General features: G+C 40.6%; 1 protein-coding gene across 1 annotated transcript in view; it reads left to right on the plus strand.

Annotated features, from left to right (window-relative positions):
- The window catches only part of ARHGEF26 (Rho guanine nucleotide exchange factor 26), a 127,993-nt gene that overhangs the window by 54,395 nt on the left and 49,528 nt on the right, over positions 1-24,070 (plus strand). Inside the window, exons 7-9 of the mRNA XM_047875955.1 lie at positions 14,755-14,907; positions 18,523-18,652; positions 22,609-22,683. Of these exons, the coding sequence (XP_047731911.1) occupies positions 14,755-14,907; positions 18,523-18,652; positions 22,609-22,683 (358 nt within the window). The remainder of the gene's footprint in view (positions 1-14,754; positions 14,908-18,522; positions 18,653-22,608; positions 22,684-24,070) is intronic.

Below are 24,070 nucleotides of genomic sequence, written 5' to 3' on the forward strand. Positions count from 1 at the left end.
AATTTCCGGAAGACACTTTGGGGTTGGCCAGTTTGGGTGTCATGGAAGCCAAACAACTGGACTCTGGGCCTTCTGGCCCTGCCTCAGCCAGGACAGCTTGCTTACATTGTTTAAGTCCTGGAACTTTTAGTAAGAGTCACTTGACAAGAGGCGAAACACATACAGAATCACTGTCTGGGAAAGTAGGAAAAGAGCGTGCTCCGTGCATGAACACAATTAACAGATAGCAGCTTTGACCCCTTCTGTCCATTTCCCAGCTGCTGTCCTTTTTATTGAAAGAATAATTCATACACCATACAAATAATCTGTTTAAGTTGTATCATTTGGTGGTTTTAGTGTATTCACAGGCTGAGCAAAGCTCTCTGAGCTTTTCTCAAAAAGAAAGGCTGTATCCATTAGCGCTCACTCCCCATTTCCCCCCACACCTCCCCGTCTCCAGAACAACCATGAATCCACTTTCTGTTTCTGCGAATTTGACTATTCCGGACACTTCATATTAATGGAATCACGTAATATATGATCTTTTGTGACTGGCTTCTTTCACCTGGCGTAACGTGTTTAAGGTTCATCCATGTTGTAGCATGTGTCAGTACTTTCCTGTTGCAGAGTAATATCCCATCATATGGATATACTGGGTGTTATTGAGCCATTTGTTAGTTGGTTGACATTGGGCTGTTTCTCCTATTTGCCATTATCAATTATGCTGCCATGAACATTTGGGTGCAGGTTTTTGTGTGAACATATGTTTTCCTTTCTCTTGAGTATATACCTAGGAGGGGGATTGCTGGGTGATATGGGAACTCTCGGACATTTTGAGGAATGGCCAGGCTTCTCTTCTCCTAAGTGGATTATGTGTGTAGACTGTGGATGGCCTCCTTGCTTCCTCACACCACAGTTGAGTCTTCAGCTCTACATCCTGTTCTTTACCCTGCTACCTCCTGGTTACTTGCCTAAAATATAAGCAATATCCATAGTCCTCTGTTACTTAAGGCATTGAAACTGCTCACCAAGGACTCCCAAATTATTCACAGCCTCAGCTCAAGCTACATCTAAAATTTCATCTTCTAGTGATTTCCCAATTTCTGTGTATCTTTCTATGTTAGCTGTTTTCATTATATAAAGCCAGTGGTTCCTAAACTCCTTTGTGTCGTTGACTCCTTTGAAAGTCTACCATTAACAAACCCTGAGGTCCACCACCACCTTCCCCGGGCACAAGCTGTGAGTTCCCATCTCTGCTCCTACCATTCCCTCACTTCCCCATCTCCCTCCTCCTTTCTGGTGGTTACCTAATATGAAAATCTCTTACCTTTTGAAGTGTCTTTTGGAGGACCTTAAAAAGACAGTGTTTTGTTTTTCATCAGTGGTGCTAACAGTTGTTTGTATAGTCCTCCAGGAGGGCCCTGAAGGAGCAGAGCAGGGATGGCTTACCCCCTAGGAACTAGACTGTAAGTGCTATAGAGGTGTAGATTTTTGTTGGAATTGCCCTGGGCTGTGTGTTCTCTGTGCCTAAAATAGAGCCTGTCACATAGTAGGTGTTCAGTTAAGTAATCGTGGGATGAACGAATAGGAGAGGGAGCTGGGTCTTGAGCCTTCTGCTTTCTGGAATTGACGAACCTCTAAAGTCAGGCTCATGAATAATCCAGGGGCCTCCTTACAGATAGTGGATATTAGATATTGGAGAAGGAACAGAGGTTAGATGACAGATTCCAAAAGGATTAAGGGGATATATTAATTTCCTATTGCTGCTGTAGCATATTACTGCAAACTTCGTGGTTTAAAACAACACAAGTTTTTTCTCAAGTCAAGGTATCACCAGGGATAGTTCCTTCTGGAGGCTCTAGAGGATAATCTGTTCTTTTTTTTTTTTTAGTTTTAATTTATTTTTAATATACATCCAAGTTAGTTAGCATATAGTGCAACAATGATTTCAAGAGTAGATTCCTTAATGCCCCTTACCCATTTGGCCCATCCCCGCCCCCCACCAACAACTCCTCCAGTAACCCTCTGTTTGTTATCCATATTGAAGAGTGTCTTATGTTTTTGTCCCTCTCCCTGTTTGTATATTATGTTTGCTTCCCTTCCCTTATGTTCGTCTGTTTTGTATCTTAAATTCCTCATATGAGTGAAGTCATATGATATTTGTCTTTCTCTGACTAATTTTGTTTGCATAATACCCTTGAGTTTCATCCACGTAGTTGCAAGTGGCAAGGTTTCATTCTTTTTGGTTGTCGAATAATACTCCATTGTATATACATACCACATCTTCTTTATCCATTCAGAGGATAATCTGTTTCTGAGCCTTTCCCAGCTCCTGGAGGCCACCTGCATACCTTGGCGTATGCCCCTTTCTTCCATCTCTAAAGCTAAGTGCATTGTGTTCATTGTTTTTCTCTTTGATTTCTGCTTCCATCCTTACATCTTCTCTCTGATCCTGATCTTCCTGTCCTCTGCTTAGAGGGACCCTTCTCATTACATTGGGCCTACCTGGATAATCCAGGAGGACTTCCCCCTCAGGATCCTTAATCATATCTGCAAAGTCATTTTTACCATGTAAGAGAACATAGTCACAGGACATGGACATCCTTGGGGGCCATGATTCAGCCTGCCACAGGGTGCTCTACAGATAAACACAGTGCCTTTTGTGTTTTTGCCAAGTGTGTCTGTGCCTTGCCTAGCTTAATGCCTCATAATTGTGATATGACATGACTTCTTCCTCACAGTATAAAAAAAATGTTCTACTACTTCTCAGCAGAAAGTTGTTAGTTTGCCCTACTTTGTTGCTTTCCCGTTTGTAACTCACTGAATTAGTACCAAAACATAGGTCCTAAAAAGGACCAATGAGATCCCCCTCTAATTTTCTTTTTTTTTTTTTATTTTCTTTTTTTAGAGAGAGTGAGCACACGTGTGCAAGAGAGCTTGTGTGTGAGTGGGGGAGGGGCAAAGGGCTAGGGAGAGTAAGAATCCTAAGCAGGCTCCATGCATGCTCAGCATGGAGCCTGATACAGGGCTCGATCCCATGACCATAAGATGATGACCTGAGTCGAAATCAAGGGTCGGATGCTTAACCGAGTGAACCACTCAGGCACCCCTAGTTTTGTCATTGATAAGTATCCATTAAAAATTTTTAGGGGTGCCTGGGTGGCTCAGTTGGTTAAGCGTCTGACTTTGGGTCAGGTCATGATCTCACAATTAGTGAGTTTGAGCCCCATGTTGGGCTCTATGCTGACAGCTCACAGCCTGGATCCTGCTTCAGATTCTGTGTCTCCTCTCTCTGACCCTCCTGTGCTTACATTTTTTTTCTCTCTCTCTCTCTCTCTCAAATAAATTAAACATTAAAAAATTTTTTAAAAATAAAAAAAAAATTAAAAGTTGTTGAACACGCATATCTGTGATTTTGAGCTTATTTGGTATATGGCAGGATTATTCTATCTGCCCACTGGGACTTAATTGATGGAAATATAGGAGCTGGGTTTGCTGTCTTTGAACAGACTGTACTGGAAAAGCAAGACAGCTTACTGGCATTATTTAAAAGATGTGTGAATTCATAGAATTCATATAGGAGGGAAAGGCATTTATTGCACTTTAAATGATAATAATAATTAATGGTAATGAGTGTGTACCGTGTGCCAGACCATATTGTAACCACTTACCATGGTTTAATTCATTCAGTCATCATGAGAACCACATGAGGTCATACCATTATTATTCCCATTTTACAAATGAGGAAATAGGACGTGCTGATTTTAAGCGAGTTGCCTAAGGTTACACAGCTAGTAAAAGAGGGGGCCGGGACTTGAACCTAGGCCATCTGGCTCCTGAGCCTGCACTCATTTTCCAGAGGTGCGATGTAATGGTATACAATTAGCCTTGCTCCAGTAGGTAATGTGTGAAATTGACCTTATCTGAACGTCTATTCACCTGTAGGTATTATTGTCTAATAGCATTTACTTGTGAGATAAGAGATCACCACCTATCCCTAATATTGGGAAAGAGAAAGCAGAAACCCTGGTCTTTAGTATTGAGGAGGTGATTTGGAGGCTTAATCATCTCATGTTGCCTCGTTTTGTTCCTTCATGCTCCCCTACCATTGGACTGTGGGCTCTTTTCCCTTCTTTCTGGCATGTTTACCTCTTTGCTGTGATGCTTGCTGGTGGTCTTTCGTGGGCTGATTATGGTGTGTGGTGGGACTGATGGTTGACCTAGTCTTCTCCATTCATTTGTTCATTTTGTTTTACTAAATGAAGAAACAGAAATTTATCATTATCTCAAATCCACTTAAGAGCCAGAACGAGAATTTGTTTATCCCATAGATCCTTTTCTTTGGATACTTTGCTAACCAGTGCTAATAACCGTCTAAAAAGAAAGCATTTAAAAAATCCTTGCTGAAATTCGGAGAGGGCTGTCCAAAGAGGGAGGACAGGAGCCAGCTGCTGTGTAAACTGCAACAGGTTTGAAAAATGTCAGAGAGGACTTGAAATTCTATTTCTCTTGCGTAGGCAAGCATCATTTTTCTTAGGGTGTTATGCCTTAGGAAACAGACCTTTTTTTAAAAAAAATTTTTTTTTTAATGTTTATTTATTTTTGAGAGAGACAGAGACAGAATGCGAGTGGGTTAGGGGCAGAGAGAGAGGGAGACACAGAATCTGAAGCAGGCTCCAGGCTCTGAGCTGTCAGCACAGAGCCCGATGCGGGGCTGGAACTCACGAGCCAAACTCACCTCACCAAAGTCAGATGCTCAACAGGCGCCCTGGAAACTGACCTTTTTATAGTTTTTCTAAATTGTGTCCTGGTCCCTTTTTCTTCTTGATGAAATTGATGGGAGCTATAGGACGTATTTCTTTCTTTAGGAAGACAACTTTTGGGGACACGATTAATAAAAAACAAATATGCAAAGATTTGGGGCTTACTTCAAATGTTACTCTTCTTTGTGGATTGAATTCTGACTTGAAATACTGTGGGCACCATGCAAAAGGATCTGGAAATAGTGCCTGAAGAGAAATGTGTCCTTTCATGTGCTGGTTTTATTCCAGAATTACCAACCCACAATAGGAAAGGGGGCTTCAGCATGAAGACTGTTTTGTTTTACTTGACTTTGTTCCAGTATTCTATAAATTCATTCTTGGTGGCTGTTTCCCAGCAGCCACCAAGAATCCACGTTTTCCTGGTTTGTTTATAATTGATAATTTATATTCCCAATTGCATCCACAGAAGGCTCAAGGCAACTTACAGTAAATGACATGTTTGAGTGGGAGATGAATGTGGCTGTTTAAGCGAGAAATAGAAAACAAGGCAGCAATGATGATAGCTAAGGTGCTCGGCTACATCTCCTGCCTAGTGTTACTAGGAGTGAGGGTTAAACACAGCTTTATCCTTCCAGGCAGCCAAGGTAAAAGGGTCACAGAATTGGTTATGTAACTGTCATCTAATAAAAGGAAACAGTTCCTCAGAAGTCATAAATCTTTCCTAGGTTTTGAGTTTTCAAAGGATTTTTGCCAGGCGATGGATTAGCAAAATTATTCCTGAGGTTACAAGCCCGGTATCCTAGATGCTGTGCAAAAAGCCTAACCAGCCATGTGTTTACCCTGATATTTGCTGACCAGCAGAGCCATTCAGAGCCATCCCACCACAGCCCACCCATGCCGAGAGGACCCTGCTAATTTAATGTACGTATTAAATCGTGCTTGGTGCATACTTGCTTTACATTATCACTCCCTGTTGCTCTCCTTGGAAGATGGTACTTTAACAATGGGGCAAGGAGGACTAGCGGGTATCTGGTTTTGATTCATTCAGCACATTTATCGAGTGCTCATTCCTTGCCAGCTCCTGGAAAGCCAATGGTGAACCAAGCATACTTGGTGTCAGTCTGTGTGGTCATATATAAAATTTGGGAATGATTTTCTGTTGTGTGGAAATTAATAGTTGTGCTCAAATAAAAAAAAAATTAAAAAGTATAATAACCCAGGGCATCACAGGCCAGTTCATACAGCAGCTTTGATATCTTCTAAGGGCATTTTGATAAGAATGGTTTCTGTCATTCATTAGCATGTTATCCTCATTCCAGGAGAAATTACAATATGGATGAATGCATGTGAGTAGCCCTGAAACAAAAGAATCAAGTATGCAGTAAGTTACCATGGGAACAAGCCCTTTTCTCTCCAATATGTTTTTGTGAAACATTCAGATGATAAAGACTTTAAATTCTCATTTTTAAGTGAAAACAGCCTAATGGCATTAAAATTGCAAGAACTTTTAAAGCACTATTTTCATATCTTCGTATGGTCCATTTTACATTCCTTCGAGCATGTACGTCATCAGTGAGAGGAAAAAATAATTAAAGGGGAGCCTTAACTGAGGTGGAGTGGTCTTGGGTGGGGGGCCCTTAGCTCTGCAGTCTGTCTTTGCGTCTCTCTTCCCTGGCCCTAGCTCCACCTTCGTTGTTTTGGGATTGCTAGGCGCCTTGAACTGAAGGTGCCTGGGGGTACTGGATTTAAACCCAAGAAAACTCTGTGTTGTGTGGTATTGAGGGTAGGAAAACCCTTAGTTTCTCTTTTTCACCCCAGTCTCTTCTGTTCTCTGCCTAGGCTGATCTTAAAGGTTTTCACAGGGTGATAAGAATCTCTTAACAAAAACCATCCTAGAGATTTTAAGGACCAAGCAGCAGCTATCAGAATGAGAGTTAGGTTTAGGTTTACCAGAACAGTTTTGTTAGGAGATATATATAAGATACACACACACACACACACACACATATACATACATATATATAAAACCTATTTATTCATTTATTTATTTAAATCTCACTTTCCCAATCAGTCTTAATTTCAACCCTTATCCCTTATCAGTCCAGAGATAACATTTCAGAAGAAAAAGCTAAAATAGAACATGACAAGATATATGTATCATAGTCTGCTAAGGAGGAAACCTCGTGAGACCTTTACCACATCAGAATGTAGGGTAGTCTGATTGAGAAGCAGCAGCCCTATATTTTTGTCAAAGTAGCATACTTTTCCATCGTTGCTAGACTGGTGAAGGATTCATAGATGGGCTTCACCTTATTCATCAATTTGGATTGATCGATAATGGCTGCTTGGAGTGCAGATTCTGGGTCTGGGCAGAGTGCCACAATTGGTTTGTGACGTCTGCCATGGGTTAGTGGTGGTACTCTTGTCATGCACTGCCATCCCCAATCCAGTGTAGTATTAAAGGAAATTGACGCTGATCTTTAGCGTCAAAATGACTACCACCAAAAAGCCCCAAACGAACAAGCCCCAAAGCTCACTTGTCTGCAGCAGAATATAAATTCATTGTTGGTACAGTACAGGATGTTCTGTTGGTGCTCTGTTAGGAAAGTATTTCCAGCAGCAAATAGTTTGCTGCCACTTATCTGGAATATTTCTTTGGCGAAGATATTTTATTATATAACAGCGACTTAGACATGCGAAACCTGCCTGGTATGTTACATGTCTCCAGCATAAGTGAATATGACCCTCTCTGGTGGGAGACTGCAGCTGTTTAGATTGAGGGCTCATTCAAGTGAGGAAGAAGTCCAAGAATGATTTGAGTCTGCGTTAGGCAGATGGTTATTAATGAAGGAAAAGTACCTTGAAAGGATGCCATTCCAGGAAGGGCACGGGACAGCGCTGATTATAACCAGAGCCCTGCTTTCTGCGCTTCTCCAGCTAAAGCGCTGAGTGCTGAGCCTCTTAGCCAAGCGAGAATCCTCCCTGAACTGGGTGGGGGAGGGGCTGGTCCAGGCAGGTTTTTCGGAGAATGCAGCTGGCAGCGAAGAAACTAGGACTGGCCTCCATCTCAACTGGGTGATCCTACTTGACGGGACCCTAAAAGCTTGTGCAGGGCGTTTGTATCCTCATTGGTTGGTGGCCCTCACTGTGCCCTGCTGTAGTTTTGGGAACCCAGTTTGTGGTCCAAAAATACATGTTCATTTGATACATCAGTGAGTAAAGCATGTGTAGAGACTGACCAATTTGTGGGTGTTAGGTTTTTGGTAAAACAAAATTGCTTGAACCTGTTTCATCTTTAATTTCCTATTGAAAACACAAATTTGATTTATTCAAACCAATATTGCACTGTGTATTAACTATAATTTAAATAATTTTTTGTAATTTAAATAAACTAAAATTTAAATTTTTTATTTATTCATGTCAAATATTTGACTGTGTTTCACGTACTATGGTCCGGTTTTTGGTCATACTACAGTTAGAGTCAGGTACTTGAACACAAGAGACCTGGCCTCTGTCCTCTAGATCTTGCTAAGAGAGGCAAATGTAAACACAATCGTAATATAATTAATTGGGATCATAGTAGGGATACCAACGGAGGGGTTTATAAAGAACATAAAGCAACGCAGCCCAGAGGGTCAGGAAAAGCTTCTTGAAAGGAGATGAAATTTAATCTGAGACTTGAAAGCTGATTGGGACTTTGTTAGGCAATGTGGAGGGCAGCAGGGTACAAGGAGGGCAAAAAGGAATGACTCGGAGATTCACAGGGCTTCTGTGAAACCAGCATTTGCTTATGCTGTGTCGGCGGGGACCAGAATCCATCACTAGCTGTGGCCTTCCTAATTGTCTTCCCCTGGAGGCTGTACCTGGGGTGGTCGACAGTTCGTCCGCTGCCCCGCAGATCTTGCCACAGCATAAATCAACGGTGCAGGTCTTCACTGTGTTGATGTGTGTGATTTACGTGCTGAGATGATTCGACAGCTGGTCTTCTTGGAAAATAATATAGTTCTTTCTCAGCTCCAGCTGTTAGTCTTTTTACTGGATGTCTAGATTGAAGGATGGCTGGTAGTAGCAGACCAGCTCAGTGGGCATCTGTGAGCAGAAGCAGTAGGTGTGCTTTGAGCATGGGCACTGGGCTCTGGAAGGCTGTGGCTCTGGTTCAGATGGAGGCTCCATTGTTTTAGTTTTTGTCATAAGCTCTCTTAGCCTTGGTTTTCTGATCTCTAAAATGGGTATGGGAGGCATCTCATAAAGTGGGCTTGAAGATTAAATTAAATGAGGCAGTATATGGGAAACATGTAGCACTGGGCTTGGTGATCATGAATATCAATCGTTTGCTCCTTGACATCTACCAAAGCCTTTCACCTTGAGCTGGACACATGGGAGGAGATTTGGTGGTGACTGCTTGAATCTGATTTGTTGTCTGGATTAAATAAATTGTAATCTCCTGTATAGATTGGTGAATTTACTGTACAGCCCTCAAGAGCTATCAGGAACACTCACGTCTGACATGCTAATTACATTACCAACAGAATATTTTTTAAATTGTTTATTTTTAAGAGGGAGGGAGCACAGGCAGGGGAGGGGCAGAGAGAGGGAGAGAGAATCCTAAGCAGGCTCTGTGCTGTCCGTGCAGAGCCAGACATGGGGCTTGATCCCATCAACTGTGAGATCATGACCTTAGCTGAAATCAAGAATCAGACACTTACCTGACTGAGTCACCCCAGCGCCCCACCAATTGACTATTAAGAAGGCTGTTAGTATGATAGACATTTATACTTCACATTTGTGTCTTTTCTGCCCACTACAGAAGGGAAAAAGTGAAGCTAACAAGTGCATGTGCTGGGTATATGAGAAACACCTCCTTCATTGTTGAATTTGTCTTGTAGCCCACAATGTGATGCCACTTTTAAGACCATCACTTGATGAAGCAACCACAAAAATCCTAGAGAATATGCAGTCCTAGCAGTTCTGGAAAATACTAGAGTCAAGGATATAGGTCATGATTAAGCTTTTCTAACATAGACTTGTCATTAAGTCATCTTGAAGTTCCAGCTCCTGAGAGGCCACCGTGGTGTTCTCAGTGGTCTGACCATTGTCTGCACAGCTAGGGAGCTCACCTGGGCAGGTTGCAATCATTTGAAGCGTGGGTGTGGTTGTGCTGGTGCTCGAGAGGTCAAACAGGGCTACCTTGGGTTTCTGGTCGGGAGGCGCTGTTTCCAAGAAGCCTTTTCTGGTCGGTCCATCAGAGGTTTCTTAAAATCTACACTTTAGTGATGAGATTAGAATTTTGATTGAGGGGTGTGGGGCGGGGAGAGAGAGAGAGAGAGAGAGAGAGAGAGAGAGAGAGAGAGAGGAAGACTGTGTAACATGTTTGCTTATAAAACACGATCATCTTGGTAATGCAACAAAGAGGAAATATTGTCCAGAAAAAAACAATTCATAGGGTTGAAATATATTTCCCTTAAAATGTTGTCCTTCAAATAAGCCAAATTACTTCACAAACTCATTTAAATTTCATTGAGGGAACCAGCATGCTTTTACTTTGGCTTCAGGTTTTATTTGGATCTCCAGCGTCCTTTGTTATTGAAATAATACCTCATTCTTCAGTAATAACTTTCTTGGTCTTTTTGTAGCCCAGCTTACTTAGTAAAATATGCAAATTTGCCAAAATAACCAATAGATAATTTAACATAGGAAGCTTTAAATTATGTCTTAATTATGCTACTGTCAAAATAAAAGATGGGTGGCTTGGTTTATGTGAAAGTGAGTAGAATAAACAGATATTTCATTAGTGCTTTGTTTTTAATCTCGTACTTTGGCAAGGCTTTTACTGTGATAAATGAATTTTCCTTTTCATTGGGAAAAGCCAAGTTACTGTTGTTTTTGGTTATGTAGTTGCATTCCTTCAGACTATAATAGTTACTTAAAGACAAACTGTAAGGGATATTTGCCTCTAAGACCTTTATTTCTTAGATTTGCACGATAATGACCTTATGAGTAGTTTCTTATTTTTTCAACTGTCTTTGAACATTTTCCTGAAAGACACTTGGAGTTAAAATAATTATCAAGTATTTTGCATTTATAGGAAAACCAGCTAAAAGTGAACTACTTGACTACACACAACCTAGAATTCCTGTGGCTCTGAATTCTCACAGATGTGTATTTTCAGCTGTCCGTTTCACATGTCCAAGGCAAAATGAAATTGCTTCCTTCTTGCCTCTCCTCACTCCTCCTAAATCCCTGTCTTTGTGAATGATTTAATGGCCCACCTTGATGATGCCCAGGGGGAGACCTTGAATAGGGAAACCCCAGCATCTTCCTGACTTCCCATCTGATGAATATCTTCATTCTGTGAACTTCTCCCTCACATTGTTACCCTAATCGGTGTCCTCTCTCTTTGATTTCCCACTGTCAGGTTTTATGCCATGTTGGCCATTTCACTGGTCTGCTTCTGGTCCATTTTCTCTTCACCTGTAATCTGTCCCTTCTCTGCCCCAATTTTTCTCTGATTCGATGATTTATTACTGCCGTCATCACCTCCAGTGGTTCCCGCTGTCCACAGATAAAGCCCTAGCTCCTCAGCATATAATCAGACCTTTGTAGTCTAGCTCTGACCTGCTCTTCAGCCCTCATTCTCTGCCATTAGCCCTCCTGTGGTCAACACCTCAGCCTCAATGAACGCCAGTTCCCCAATATCTACATTGTCTCCCCTGCCCCTCTGCTTCCAGTAATATCATCCTCATTAGTGATGACCCTCCTTGCACCTTTCCTCACCTGAGTGTACCATGTTCTCAGTCGCCCTGACCTCTGTTACAGGTCATGTGTTCTAATTAATTGGCTCTGTGCCGCCCATGGGCTACTCCTCTGTGAGTGTCAGAAAGAAAAGGATCATTTCCTATTCAGCTTTCACTTAATGAAATAATCTCTCCTTGGCATATAACTCAGCTTCTTCAGTAGTGGTTCTTGGCATTATTCTATCATTTTTTGATATATGTGATTATTGGCAGAGACGGTCAGGTTGAAGTTCCATTTCTAGATATATAGCCCCAAAGACTTGAAAACAAGGACTCCCATAGATGCTCGTGTACAAATGTTCAACAGGTGAATGGATAAACATAATATATATATATACACAATAGAATATTATTCATCCATAAAGAGGAATAAAGTTCTGTTACATGTGTCAGCAGAGATTGACCAGAAAACATACGCTAAGGGTATTAAGCCCGATAAAAAGTACAAACATTTCATGATTCCACTTATATGAGATATGTAGAACAGGCAAATGCATAGAGTTAGAAAGTAGATTAGAAGTGATCAGGGGCTGGGGAAAAGGGGACTAGAGCATTATTAGGTGATGGGTACAGCATTTCTGTTGGAGGTGATGAAAATATTTTGGAAATAGGGGCGATAGTTGTACAACATCATGAATGTGACTAATGCCATTGAATTGCACATTTAAAAATGTTTAAAATGGAGTACGTTAAATGGTGAAATGGAGCTCAGTTGGTTGAGCTCCAACTTCGGCTCAGGTCACGATCTCACAGTTTGTGAGTTCGAGCCCTGCGTCAGGCTGTGTAGTGACAGCTCAGAGCCTGGAGTCTGATTCTGTGTCTGATTCTGATTTTGGATTCTGTGTCTCCCTCTCTCTGTTCTTTCCCTGCTCACATGCTGTCTCTCTCTCAAAAATAAATAAAGATTAAAAAAAATTTTTTTAATGGTTAAAATGGTAAATTTTATGTTACATATATTTTGCCCCAATAAAAAAATTTATAGTTCATGTAATTAAAGAAACAGTGACACCACCCCTGCTAGGCATGTATGTTTCAACAAGTGATTTTATGCAAGCATGTTGTCTTTATCATTTATGTTTATCAGACTTACCTTCCCAATGTAGCATAGATTTCTTGAAGTCAGGGACCAGTCTCTATAGAAAATAGCTTTTGAGAAACATGGCTTTTAAACATCTTTTAATAAACATGTGAGTTTGGAGTTGGTTGTTTTTGCAATTGCTGAAACTTTTAGGAGAGCGTTTGATATTTTCCTTGAATGTTAATAGAATCAGTCCTGACAAAGCAGTATGCAGCTATTTTGGAACATACTGGTGTATTTTCTGACCTACTATGTAAGAATTGTGCATACTAACCCTGACACCTTTGGAAGGAAAGCCAAATAGCCCAGCCAAGTGTGCTTTAAGTTTTTTTTTCTTGCTGTTTTAAACAAAGGGCTTGGGGGACTGGGCCAATTACAATCTTGTGGATGGGAATCCTACTAATTATTTTCCCTAAATCCTTCTCAAAGGCAATAAAAATACAGGTGCTTTCTCAGGGTATACATAGTTTTACTCTTCTATGAGTTAAGGTATATTTCTTCATCTTTTAAGCTCCTATGAAAACATTAAAAAATCAAATATGTAATGACGACAAACACAGTTTATACTACAATGAGATTAATGTACATGTAAGTATATAAAATTAAGACCTTTTAAAATCTTACCTTATTGCTGAGTGCCAGGATTTTCTTTAAAAATAACTGAGATGAAAATGTGAGAAAATGTTAGCCTATATTTACTATTAATCATCTTGTATACATTTCTGTTGTCTCATTCACCGTCAGCCTTGAATTTTGTATTTGGAGTCCACTGGTTAGGAGAAATGATGTGAGGAGTGCTAAGAGCTTATTGAAAACCATATTCCCTTGTATCCTTGACCTCCAGACGTCAGTGTTAGAAATTACTGTTGATTTCACCTTCATTACACTTTCTTTGGAAGATGCTTTGGTCACACAGTGATAGTTATTTCTAATAGATTTTCTTATCCCTCCGAACTTGGACAGTAAGTGTGCTCTATGGAGGTTCATCTCTGTTTTTAGTGTGTGTTTTGAATCGTCTGAAGATCTTGATATAAGGCAGGTTCAGACTGGGGGAGGTAGGTGGTGAGATTCTGCATTTCTAGTAAGCCCATAGGTGCCTGGTCTGTGGACTACATTTTGAGCAGCAATGCTCTGGGTAGAAACCTATTTCAAATACCTGATTTTGATGTGCTGTAAAATGTGGATGCCCTCTAGAGTTGCCAGATAAAATACAGGATGCTCAAGATGTCCCAGGCACTAATTTTATACATACCTGTACTAAAAAATTACTCTTTTATCTGAAATGTAATTTTCACTGGACTGGACACTAGATAAATGGGTCGATACACACACCCACCCCAAATCTGGCAACCCTAAAATGCAATCTGAATAATTTCTGAGTACATTTAAATGTCATGCATATCATTAGAGTTAAAATATGATTATTTTCAGAGAAAGCACACAGAATTGGGTTTATTTCAGACTTGTTTTTTAAGTACTTATTTAGATGTTTTGCTCATAGACTTTTCAGTACAATAAAATATGGAAACATGAACCTCCTCCTCCAATATCTAGGGAATACTTAGAAAAAAGTAGTGAAATTTGTACGTTCTAAGATATACCTAAAAGCACAAAAAGGACCTGTGTTATCAGTGTTTCCAGTTGAACACTTGAAGTAGTAAGATGTTAATATGATAGATTTAAACTTCGACAATTTTTTATAGTTTTTTCTTGTATCTCTTTGAGATGGTATTGTGCACTGTTGACATTTTTAAACTCTGTATAATAAGATTGCATGAGAATCATCTTTGATTTTTTAAATTTAACATTTTTTTAATGTTTATTTTTGAGAGAGGAGATAGAGTGAGAGCAGGGGAGAGAGAGAGAGAGAGAGAGAGAGAGAGAGAGAGAGACACACACACACACACACACACACACACACACACACACACACACACACAAACTATCTCAAGCAGGCTCCAGGCTCTGAGCTGTCAGCACAGAGCCTGATGTGGGCTCAAACTCATGAACCAAGAGATCATGACCTGAGCTGAAGTCGGACACCTAACTGACTGAGCCACCCGGGCGCCCCTGATTTTTTTTTTTTTTTTAACTATATGGAAGAAAATGTAAATGCTTTTCTTTGTTTTTTTTTTTTCAGATTCTTTATGGAGTTGGAAGCAAGACATCAGAATAATATCTTCATAGATGACATAAGTGACATTGTGGAAAAGCACACAGCATCCACATTTGACCCATATGTGAAATACTGCACAAATGAAGTCTACCAACAACGAACACTACAGAAATTGTTGTAAGAGATGTTGAATGTTACATTCAATAGCCTCACCTCATTTTAATTAGGTCACATAGATAGAAATGAATTGATATCTTACATTATATTTAGAAATGCCTCCTGCTGGGCAATTTCCCAGGATGGCTTTCAGGGTGAGGGTGTTTGAGTAGAAACTTCTAGTCTGTGGAGCACTTTCTCTCTAAAGCAATTATGAAATTAGGGGTTTCTGTTACTGTTTTCCTTGTTGTTTCTTTAAATTGCTGCAAAACACAGGAGTGATTGTCATGCCAAAGTCTCCGGGTTTTCTAAGCCATTACCTGGCTATTAAGTAGTTTGCTTCAGGCCAGTAGAGTTCTTGAGTTGAACTCCTGTTTTGCCTACGATCCAGAGTTTCTCTGTTACGCTAATCTTCCTCCGTTCAAATGACAACTCAATATTAAGTTGTTTTTGTTGTTATTGTTGTTGTTGTTTGTTTTTGTTTTTAGAAGAGTTGCTGATTTTCTTCTGGGTAATTAGAAGTGAGGCGAGAAGGGGAAAAAAATGTTCTTAAAGGCTTTAATTGTGCAACAAAAAAGAATTGGCTTTAAATTTGCCTCCTCACCTTTTCCCTTTGTCCTATTTAGGTTACTGAGAGTTTTGATGTGATAGATATTCCTTTACTCTTAAAAGTCAGTGATTGTTCAATAATGTTTCATTTTATTTTGGGGGACCCTGTTTATCTCTAGTAGCTGTTTTATAGCACAGTTGTGCATCGCCATAAACCCGGTTTGGGGGCTGACAGCTGTTATCACTCTTATCCCCTCTGTGGGTTGTGGCATTTATGACCGCAGCGTGGAGCTCTGGTCAGCTTCTGTGGGATGTGTGAACCCCTGTGGAGGGATTTGGGCTGGTGATGATTATTACCTCATGGCTGCTGGGAGAAGCAGTCCATTGAAGTCCAAGTTGGTGGGAAGGACTGATAGTGCCCCTTCTCCCTCCACAGCCTCATGAACTCTTACATGGGCATGTGGAAAACCAACAGCTGGCAACCCCAAATGAGATTTTTAAGTACAAAGCTGGGTTTGTCAGCACTGTGGACATTTTGGTCTGGATAAGTCTTTGCCATGGGTGCTATCCTGTGCACTGTAGCATGTTTTTTTTTTTTTTCTTCGTCTTTTAAATAAGTTTTTAAAATATTTATTTTTGAGAGAAAGCACGAGTAGGGGAGGGGCAGAGAAAGGGGGGAGCAGAGGAACTGAAGCGGGCTCTGCGCTGACATCAAAGAGCTTGATGTGGGGTTTGAACTCAGGGATCACGAGATCATGACCTGAGCTGAAGTTGGGTGTTTAACCAACTGAACCACCCAGGCGCCCCTGTAGCATGTTTTATAGCATCCCTGGCCTCTGTGCACTAGATGCCCCTCACTCCATTTGTGACAACCAAAAATGTTGCCAGACGTCGACAAACGTTCTTCGGTGCATAACCTTACCCCTTGCTTTCCTTAATCCCCCTACTGCTGATAATAGAGGTTGCTATGTAACTGTTAGAAAATGCAAGTTTGAAAACAGAGCTTTGAATTAGAGCTGAATTTAATTCTGTTTTCATTTTGTTTTGTAGGATTTAAAAAATGTGAATAGGCACTGCTGTACATTATGTAATTCTTAAAAAATAAAAGCTCTAGGGGCACCTGGCTGGCTCAGTGGGAAGAGCACATGACTCCTGATCTTGGGGTTGTTAAGTTTGAACCCCACATTAGGTATAGAAGTCACTTAAAGTCTTAAAGAAAAATAAAGACTGTATCTAAATTAGCTTCCTGATACCACCATTTGAGCTGTCACATGGAAAGTCGTAGTTGTGTTTTCAGGGGTTTTGTTGCAAATGTTGTGAATTTACGTGTAGGGCAGTGACTGGCTGCACGTTGGGAATGCTTGAGAATCTTTGAAAAGAGGCAAACTTGCAGTGAATGCCTAGTGTCCGTCCCGGGCAGTTTAATCAGAATCTTTGGAGGTAGGGGTCCTGTGACCTGAGGGATTTAAATATGCAACTGAATTACAGTTTTGTTTGTTTATTTATTTTTTGCATTTCCAAGAATCTTTTTTTAAAGCTAGCAGGAAAGGAAACTTAAAACTCCTCAATTTGAGGAAATGAAAATAAAACATTTCTGTGTAATTTCTTTCAGTTTGCTATTCTAGGTATTTATGGGTTTATGAACCAAAACATGTAATTTCCAAAATACATTTAAAAAATGGGGGGTCACAATTGCCACTGCCCTGCTTCTTGGCCTCCCCCATCCCCCAATGTGGGATTACAGTATCCAATGCCATCCCCCCTCCCTTCCATGTTGTAAGTCACAGGGGAACTCCCCAGAGCACCTCTGGGGTAAAGTGAGGTGAGAGAGTGAGTGATCCTGGGGTAAGGGCACCCACCGGAAGTCAGAAGGCCTTGGTTTGACTTCTGTCTTCACAAAATAATAGGTCTGTAGTGTAATAGGTCTTGCAGTGTAGCGCAAACATCCACTTGGCAAGTGGAGGATCTTCCTGAGACTCCATTCTTAATGGAATCCCCTCTTGGCCTTCATTAGATGGTGTAGGGCTGTTTCCACGTGAGATCATATATGTCCATGTATCTTGCTAAGTTCCGAAAAATGTGGCAATATTATCACTCCTCTTATGTCACTGGGAGGGGAGAAATATTCTGGATGACATGGCCAGAAAATTTTCTGTCTTAGAAGCTCTGAAAAAGGCTAGGAGCCTCCTAGTAAATAAATCCAGTCTGATGTTTCTTAGATTATTATCTGGGGGTAGAGAAGTGACTTAAAACATACCATTTGTTATCTTTTTAATGGACTGTATGTAGATTATCAGTTAATGAGATCTAGTCTGTATGCTGGTTATAATTCATATGTTCACAGATAGGTTCATCATTGTGATACCATTGCCTCTTCATTTGTTTGCTTTATACTTTTATAAATTTCTAGCACATACATATTGTTCATATTGTTGCCTTAAACTCCTATCCAGTCTTCACTATAAAAGGCAGACAAGCCATCTGTGCCTATTTATGTAATTGTTGTTTTATGTATTAAAAAATCATCATATAGGAGTTTATCACATTTTATAGAGGCATCAAGTTTTATTGTGCTTTACTTAATTGCACTTTGCAGATACTGCATTTTTTTACAAATCGAAGGTTGGTTGTAGCCCTGCATCGAGCAAGTCTGTTGGTGCCATTTTTCCACAGCATTTGCTCACTTGCTGTCTCTGTTATGTTTTGGTAATTCTCACAATATTTCAAACATTTTCATTATTATGTTTGTTATGGTGATCTGTGGTCAGTGATTATGACTCACTGAGAGCTCAGATGATAGTTAGCATTTTTTAGCCATAAAGTATGATTTAATTAAGGTATGTACATCATTTTTTAAAGACATAATGCCATCGCTCACATAACAGACCACAGTGTAGTGCAAACATAACTTTTACAGGCACTGGGAAACCAAAAATTCATTTGGCTTGCTATATTGCAGTATTTTCTTGAGTTGTGGTAGTCTGAAACCAGACCCACAATATCTTTGAGGTATGCCTGTAATATATTTTTACTTTTTAATTTGAAGAGGAAATATTTTGAAGTTGCTTCTTTCTTTTTCTTTCTCAGAGCCACCAACCCGTCTTTTAAAGAAGTATTGTCACGAATTGAGTCCCATGAAGACTGTAGGAACTTACCCATGATCTCCTTCCTCATCCTCCCCATGCAGAGGGTAACTCGCCTGCCCCTGCTGATGGACGTAAGACATGACCTGGTGGCTCTCTCCTCTGTGGGGAGCTGTGCTGCTATAAATCTGATTAAGAAGATTATTGTGCTTTCACTGAAGTCAATGTACTATATATCCCTCTTATAAAATCCTCCAAGTAAAGTGAGAAGGTGCCCTTCAGTTGGAAAGTCTCACTTGTGTCTAATATCGTTGGAAATCATCTTCAATTTAGGCTTGTGTAGTCACTCTGAGGAATTCAGATTACATCACTCACTCATTTTTTGAAATGGGAAAATATATTGGCTTATTGAAGACAAGAGGCTTGGATTCCATTTCCAGCTGAGCCACTTGGCATGTGACCTTGGGCAAGTCACTTAATGTTTTCTTTGGGCCTCAGTTTCCTCAGCTTGATCACTAAGATCCCTTCCTTGTAGTGTTTCAAGGTGCTGAGGCACTTCGGCTTTACATGGGAATGAGACACACTCTTTGGCACTAGAAGGCACGAACTTGCCCCCGTTTTGTATTGCACAAAGGAAAGTGACGAAAGTCAGCATCCTTCTTATTTTAGGGAACATTCATGAAGAAAACAAGTTTGATTTTGAATGGTGGCAAGATGTGGCTGGGAGAAAGGAGTTGAGGTTGCCTGGTATGGGGCAGAGCAGAGAGGACAGCGAGGTGCCCGGCGTGGGGGGGGGGGGGGACCCCCGCACACTGGCTGAGCTGGAACCACAGCAGCGGCAGCGATGACAGGAGAACCAGGTGGCCCGACTCAGCTCCCAACCAGCTAATGGACCAAATAGTGTCTTTGTGATCCAGTTGAAGTATTTTGCTGTAGTTTTACTTTAAAATTGGATCATAACATTCATGTCAGTTTTAACATACTTGATTTTTTGACATGTCAAAACATAGGATACAAATACTGCCAAAAGTTATGCTTAAGTTTACAAAATTCCATATTCCATATTCCGTTACAAATTTGAAGAGATATTCTAAAAGCACTGGCATTTTGCAATGAGTAAAAGTGTGTGATTATAATCACTTTGTTGGCTGTGGTGCTTGGTTCGGGGAGGTTTTAGTTGTTCCAGAATTTTCTGACACCTTGCTGCTCTCCAGCTTCACCTCAGTTGACTACCTTCATAGCCTTCCCTTGTGATTTAGGAACTTCTCTCCTTGTAAATATCGGGAGACTTGCAGAATTTGAAAATGTAGCTCTCTAATTTTTTCTTTTTTTGAGAACAATATTTCAGTATTTACCATGTCTCAGGATAGAATGCAGCCAGGTTATCAAAACCAAATTTCAGCTTAAAAAAAGGTTTATTTTTAGATGCCATCCACACTTGTTCCTGGACTTACCCGCTCTGCACCTTTTTCACATTGCTGTTGGCTGCCGCTTCTCAGCCTCACAACACAAGCCAGCCTATTTTCCAAGCACTGGCCCTAATGCTCCTCACTAAAGCCTTACTCAGTGCCCTCCCGAGCAGATGTATCTTCTTCCCCATGAACACCCACAGCACTTCCAGAGAAGGGACTCTGACGTGTAAACTTGGCATCATAGAAGTCCTGTGGCTTTTGGAGTAAGACAGATCTGGGCACAGATTCTGGTCCCTTCCACTTACAATGTGATCCCAGGCAAACTGCCTAACTTCATCTGAAGCGTAAGCATAATATGTACCTGCAGGGTTGGCATGAAAACAAATGAAGAAGTAAATGTTAAGCTTGACAATAATAGACACTCTGTGTTTCTTTTTTTTTTTTTTTTAATGCTTATTTTTTGAGAGAGAGAGAAAGAGAGTGGGGGGGAGGGGCAGAGAGAGAGAGAGAGAGAAAGAGAGAGAGAATCTGAAGCAGGCTCCAGGCTCCGAGCTATCAGCCCAGTGTCTGACACAGGGCTCGAACTCATGAGCTGTGAGATCATGACCTGAGCCAAAGTCGGATGCTCAACTGACTGAGCCACTCAGGTGCCCAACATTCCGTGTTTCTTGACTAAATTAATATATATAGTATATAGGCTTGTCCTGAGTTGTGTAAAAATTGTGAACTTTGCAAAGATACATTCAAGGAGCAGCTATTGTACTTTTTTCCATAAGATTTTCTCAGAAGTAAAAAGTCATTTAAAAAGAGTTTATTTCATATGATTTCTCACACTTTCTTTCTTTTTTTTTATTAAATTTTTTTAACGTTTATTTATTTTTGAGACAGAGAGAGAGCATGAACAGGGGAGGGGCAGAGAGAGAGGGAGATACAGAATCTGAAACAGGCTGCAGGCTCTGAGCGGTCAGCACAGAGCCCGACGCGGGGCTCGAACTCAGGGACCGTGAGGTCATGACCTGAGCTGAAGTCGGACGCTTAACGACCAAGCCACCCAGGCGCCCCTCTCACACTTCCATAAACATTTGAAACTTTAATCCATCTAAGTGAAATATTTCAAATTTTTCTGTTGTTTAAAAGGAGAAATGGGTGCTTTGTAAATGCAACATTTCTTGCAGTGTTACAAATTTTCAGGGTTCTTTTTCTTCTGAAAATGTCTTTTAGCCATATTTCTTTAGATTTTGTATATGCCATGATCTCTCGACCTTCTATATTTTCTCTGTTTAATTGAGAGAAAATTGACTGAATAGATTAGGACTCAGAATCTAACATACTATGTTGAAGGTAAATGCCATGATTGTCCAGTGGGCTCAAAACTTTTTGGGTCAGAGGCCCTTTTGAGATTATGAGTAAAGCTATAGTCATTCTCCCTAGAAAATTCAGTAGTCACAAAATTTTACATAAAATTAGACACTTCAGGACTCAGGATGCCTGCTTTCAGGGCAGTGTTTGGTTACTGCTTCTGTACATTAGCGGGTCATGAAATTGATTTTTGAATCACAAGTAGTGTTTATTAAAAAAATGAAATAGCATGTGCGGTACATGATGTACGCAGATCATAATGTCATTAGATTTTATTTCAAATAAAACCTTATTTCATCTTTGTGTATACCTGTACTGGTTGCTAATGTAAATGTATTTCTTACAGGGGGTCATAGTCAAAAAAAATTGAGGACCATTAGCATAAACCCCCTGGCTCACTCTTTGCTTTTCACATAGTACGTATAACAATCCTGACACCTGACCTTTGGATTTGTAAGCCTAGTGCTTACCCACATTCAAGGTACCAGTTGTTGGCCAGTTTCCAACTTACCTTCCACTTCTGTTTGGTGCCTCTTGCCCTAATAGTTTCCTACACGTCAGAATCTGGCCACCTGGGCAGAATCTAAATGTACTTAAAGCATTGTCCCTTCCATTTTAGTTCATTAGGAGTGTTAGTTAAACTTGTTAATTGAGATGAACATTTTTAACAATTTAAATGGTTCCATTGGCTTTGCATGGATATGATCTCAAAAACTATTTGTAATTTGGTGTACCTTGAAATGACCCTCTTTAAAGTCAATCTCAGCATCACAAAAATTACGTGGCAATATATCAAGAGAAAATCCAGCAGCTTGTTTTTCTTGATCTTTTTATTCAATTGTATTATCTACAAACATACTTACCTAAATAACGATGATGATGGTAATAACTAAAGTGATTTTGTCTTTCACTGAGGGCCTACCGTATGCTAGGCACTCACAGAGAAAACTTTACATGTATTTTCATTTAATCCTGGCAACAGCTTTGTGACGCGGTTGGCATTATTCCCATTTTACAGATAAGGAAACTGAGGCTTACAGAGACTAGGTAGGTGACTTGCCCAAAGTCAAATAGCTAGTAAGGGACAGAACTTGGATTTGAAACCAGGTTCATCTACCTCTGAAGTCTATTTTCATATTGAATAATTCCCTGGATTTACTTGGATCCTGTGCATCTAATGACTATTTCCTAGTTTTGTAATTGGATTGTAATATCATCTTCATACGTGTCCATAATGTTGTGTTCAGCATTATTGAGTTCGCTGTGAGTAAAACGATGTGGCTGGACCCTGATTTTGTTTTTCTTTTACTTCATTGCAGACTATCTGTCAGAAAACACCTAAGGACTCTCCGAAGTATGAAGTCTGCAAAAGAGCCTTAAAGGAAGTGAGCAAGGTAACTGTGGAACAGCTAGTTCATCGCACAGTAAACCATTCAACACCTTGGAAGAGTATGTGTCTGGCTTTGGTGCCAGATACTGGTAGATTCTCAAAGCCATTTGCACGGAGTTCCTTAGGTAGCTAAAAGACGAAGTGAAGTTAGTATTTTGACTATTTCAGACAGTCTTGCTGTAAGGGCCAATAGATACCTCATTTTCTTTCGGTATCCGAATAGTTGTTTATTCATTCTCTCATTAAACAGCTATTTCCTGAGTATCAACTATGGTGCCAGGCATGAAGCCAGCCCCTGAAAATATGGTGATGGGCACATAAGACAGTTGTGGTTAATGCCATTGTGGACTGTGCTGTGTAAAGGGGAAGGAGGACATTAAATAAGAATTATAATAAAGGATGGTGAGTGGCATGGTAGGGAAGAACATAGTGATGTTCAAGCTGAAATCTAAAGCAAGCTTAGCTTGCTGGGAGCCAGGGCTTGGAGGGAAAGAGAATGTCTCAGGTGTGTGTAGAGACCCAACAGCAAGAAAGTATTTGGAGGATTTGGAAGAGCTGGAATGTTCTTTATGTGGCTATAGAGTCCAATCTAGGAAAGAATACCAAGAAGCCATGTTAGGGACGTGTGGACCTTCTCTTCAGATGATACAGAAGCTATAAATTCATGTGTTGTGAAGGTGACAATGGGGATGGGACCAGTTGTGAGGCTTTTGTAGTTGAGTAGGCTAGAGGTGACAGTGGCCTTTATGGATATGACCGTAAGATGCAGAGAAGCAATATATAATAGAATGTTGAGGAAGTAGCACGGAGATTGATTGGGTGAGTGTATTTGGGATCAGAAGTCAAGGAGTATGGTCTCTGGCTTGAGCAGCTACATGGATGTTCCTATTTACCTTTAGAATAGAAACATAGGGAGAAGCTGCTGACTTCCATTTTGGATAGGTTATAACAGAGGTTCTTACAGAATATCCAAGTTGGCTTGAATAGTGGAGACCTGGATTTGGGAGGCGTGGGCATAGCATGGGTTCTGAAGTTGGGAGAGTGGATGACATTTCCTAGGAAGAATGTGTAGAGTAAGAAGAATAGTGAGTCTGAGGCACAACCATGAGGAACTCTACCATTCGTCACAGAGGCCACTTAAAAACCAAACCGTACCAAAGAAGGAGGAAAACCGTAATGGCCTGGCAAACGGCAGATGATTTGGTGGAAGGAGGGTCAGCACTGTTGAGTGCCCCTAAAGGATACAGTGCGTAATGAGTGAGGCATTCATGGGTTTATCATCAGGTGGGTTGTGTCCTCGCAGTGGCAGGTGGGGAGGCCGGATTGCAGTGTGTTAGGAATGAGTGGGAGGCATGGATTTGCAGCCGGCTGGCAAGTGTAGCAAGCTATTG

The sequence above is a fragment of the Prionailurus viverrinus genome, chromosome C2 (genome assembly GCF_022837055.1).
Source record: "Prionailurus viverrinus isolate Anna chromosome C2, UM_Priviv_1.0, whole genome shotgun sequence".
Taxonomy (NCBI): Eukaryota; Metazoa; Chordata; class Mammalia; order Carnivora; family Felidae; genus Prionailurus; species Prionailurus viverrinus.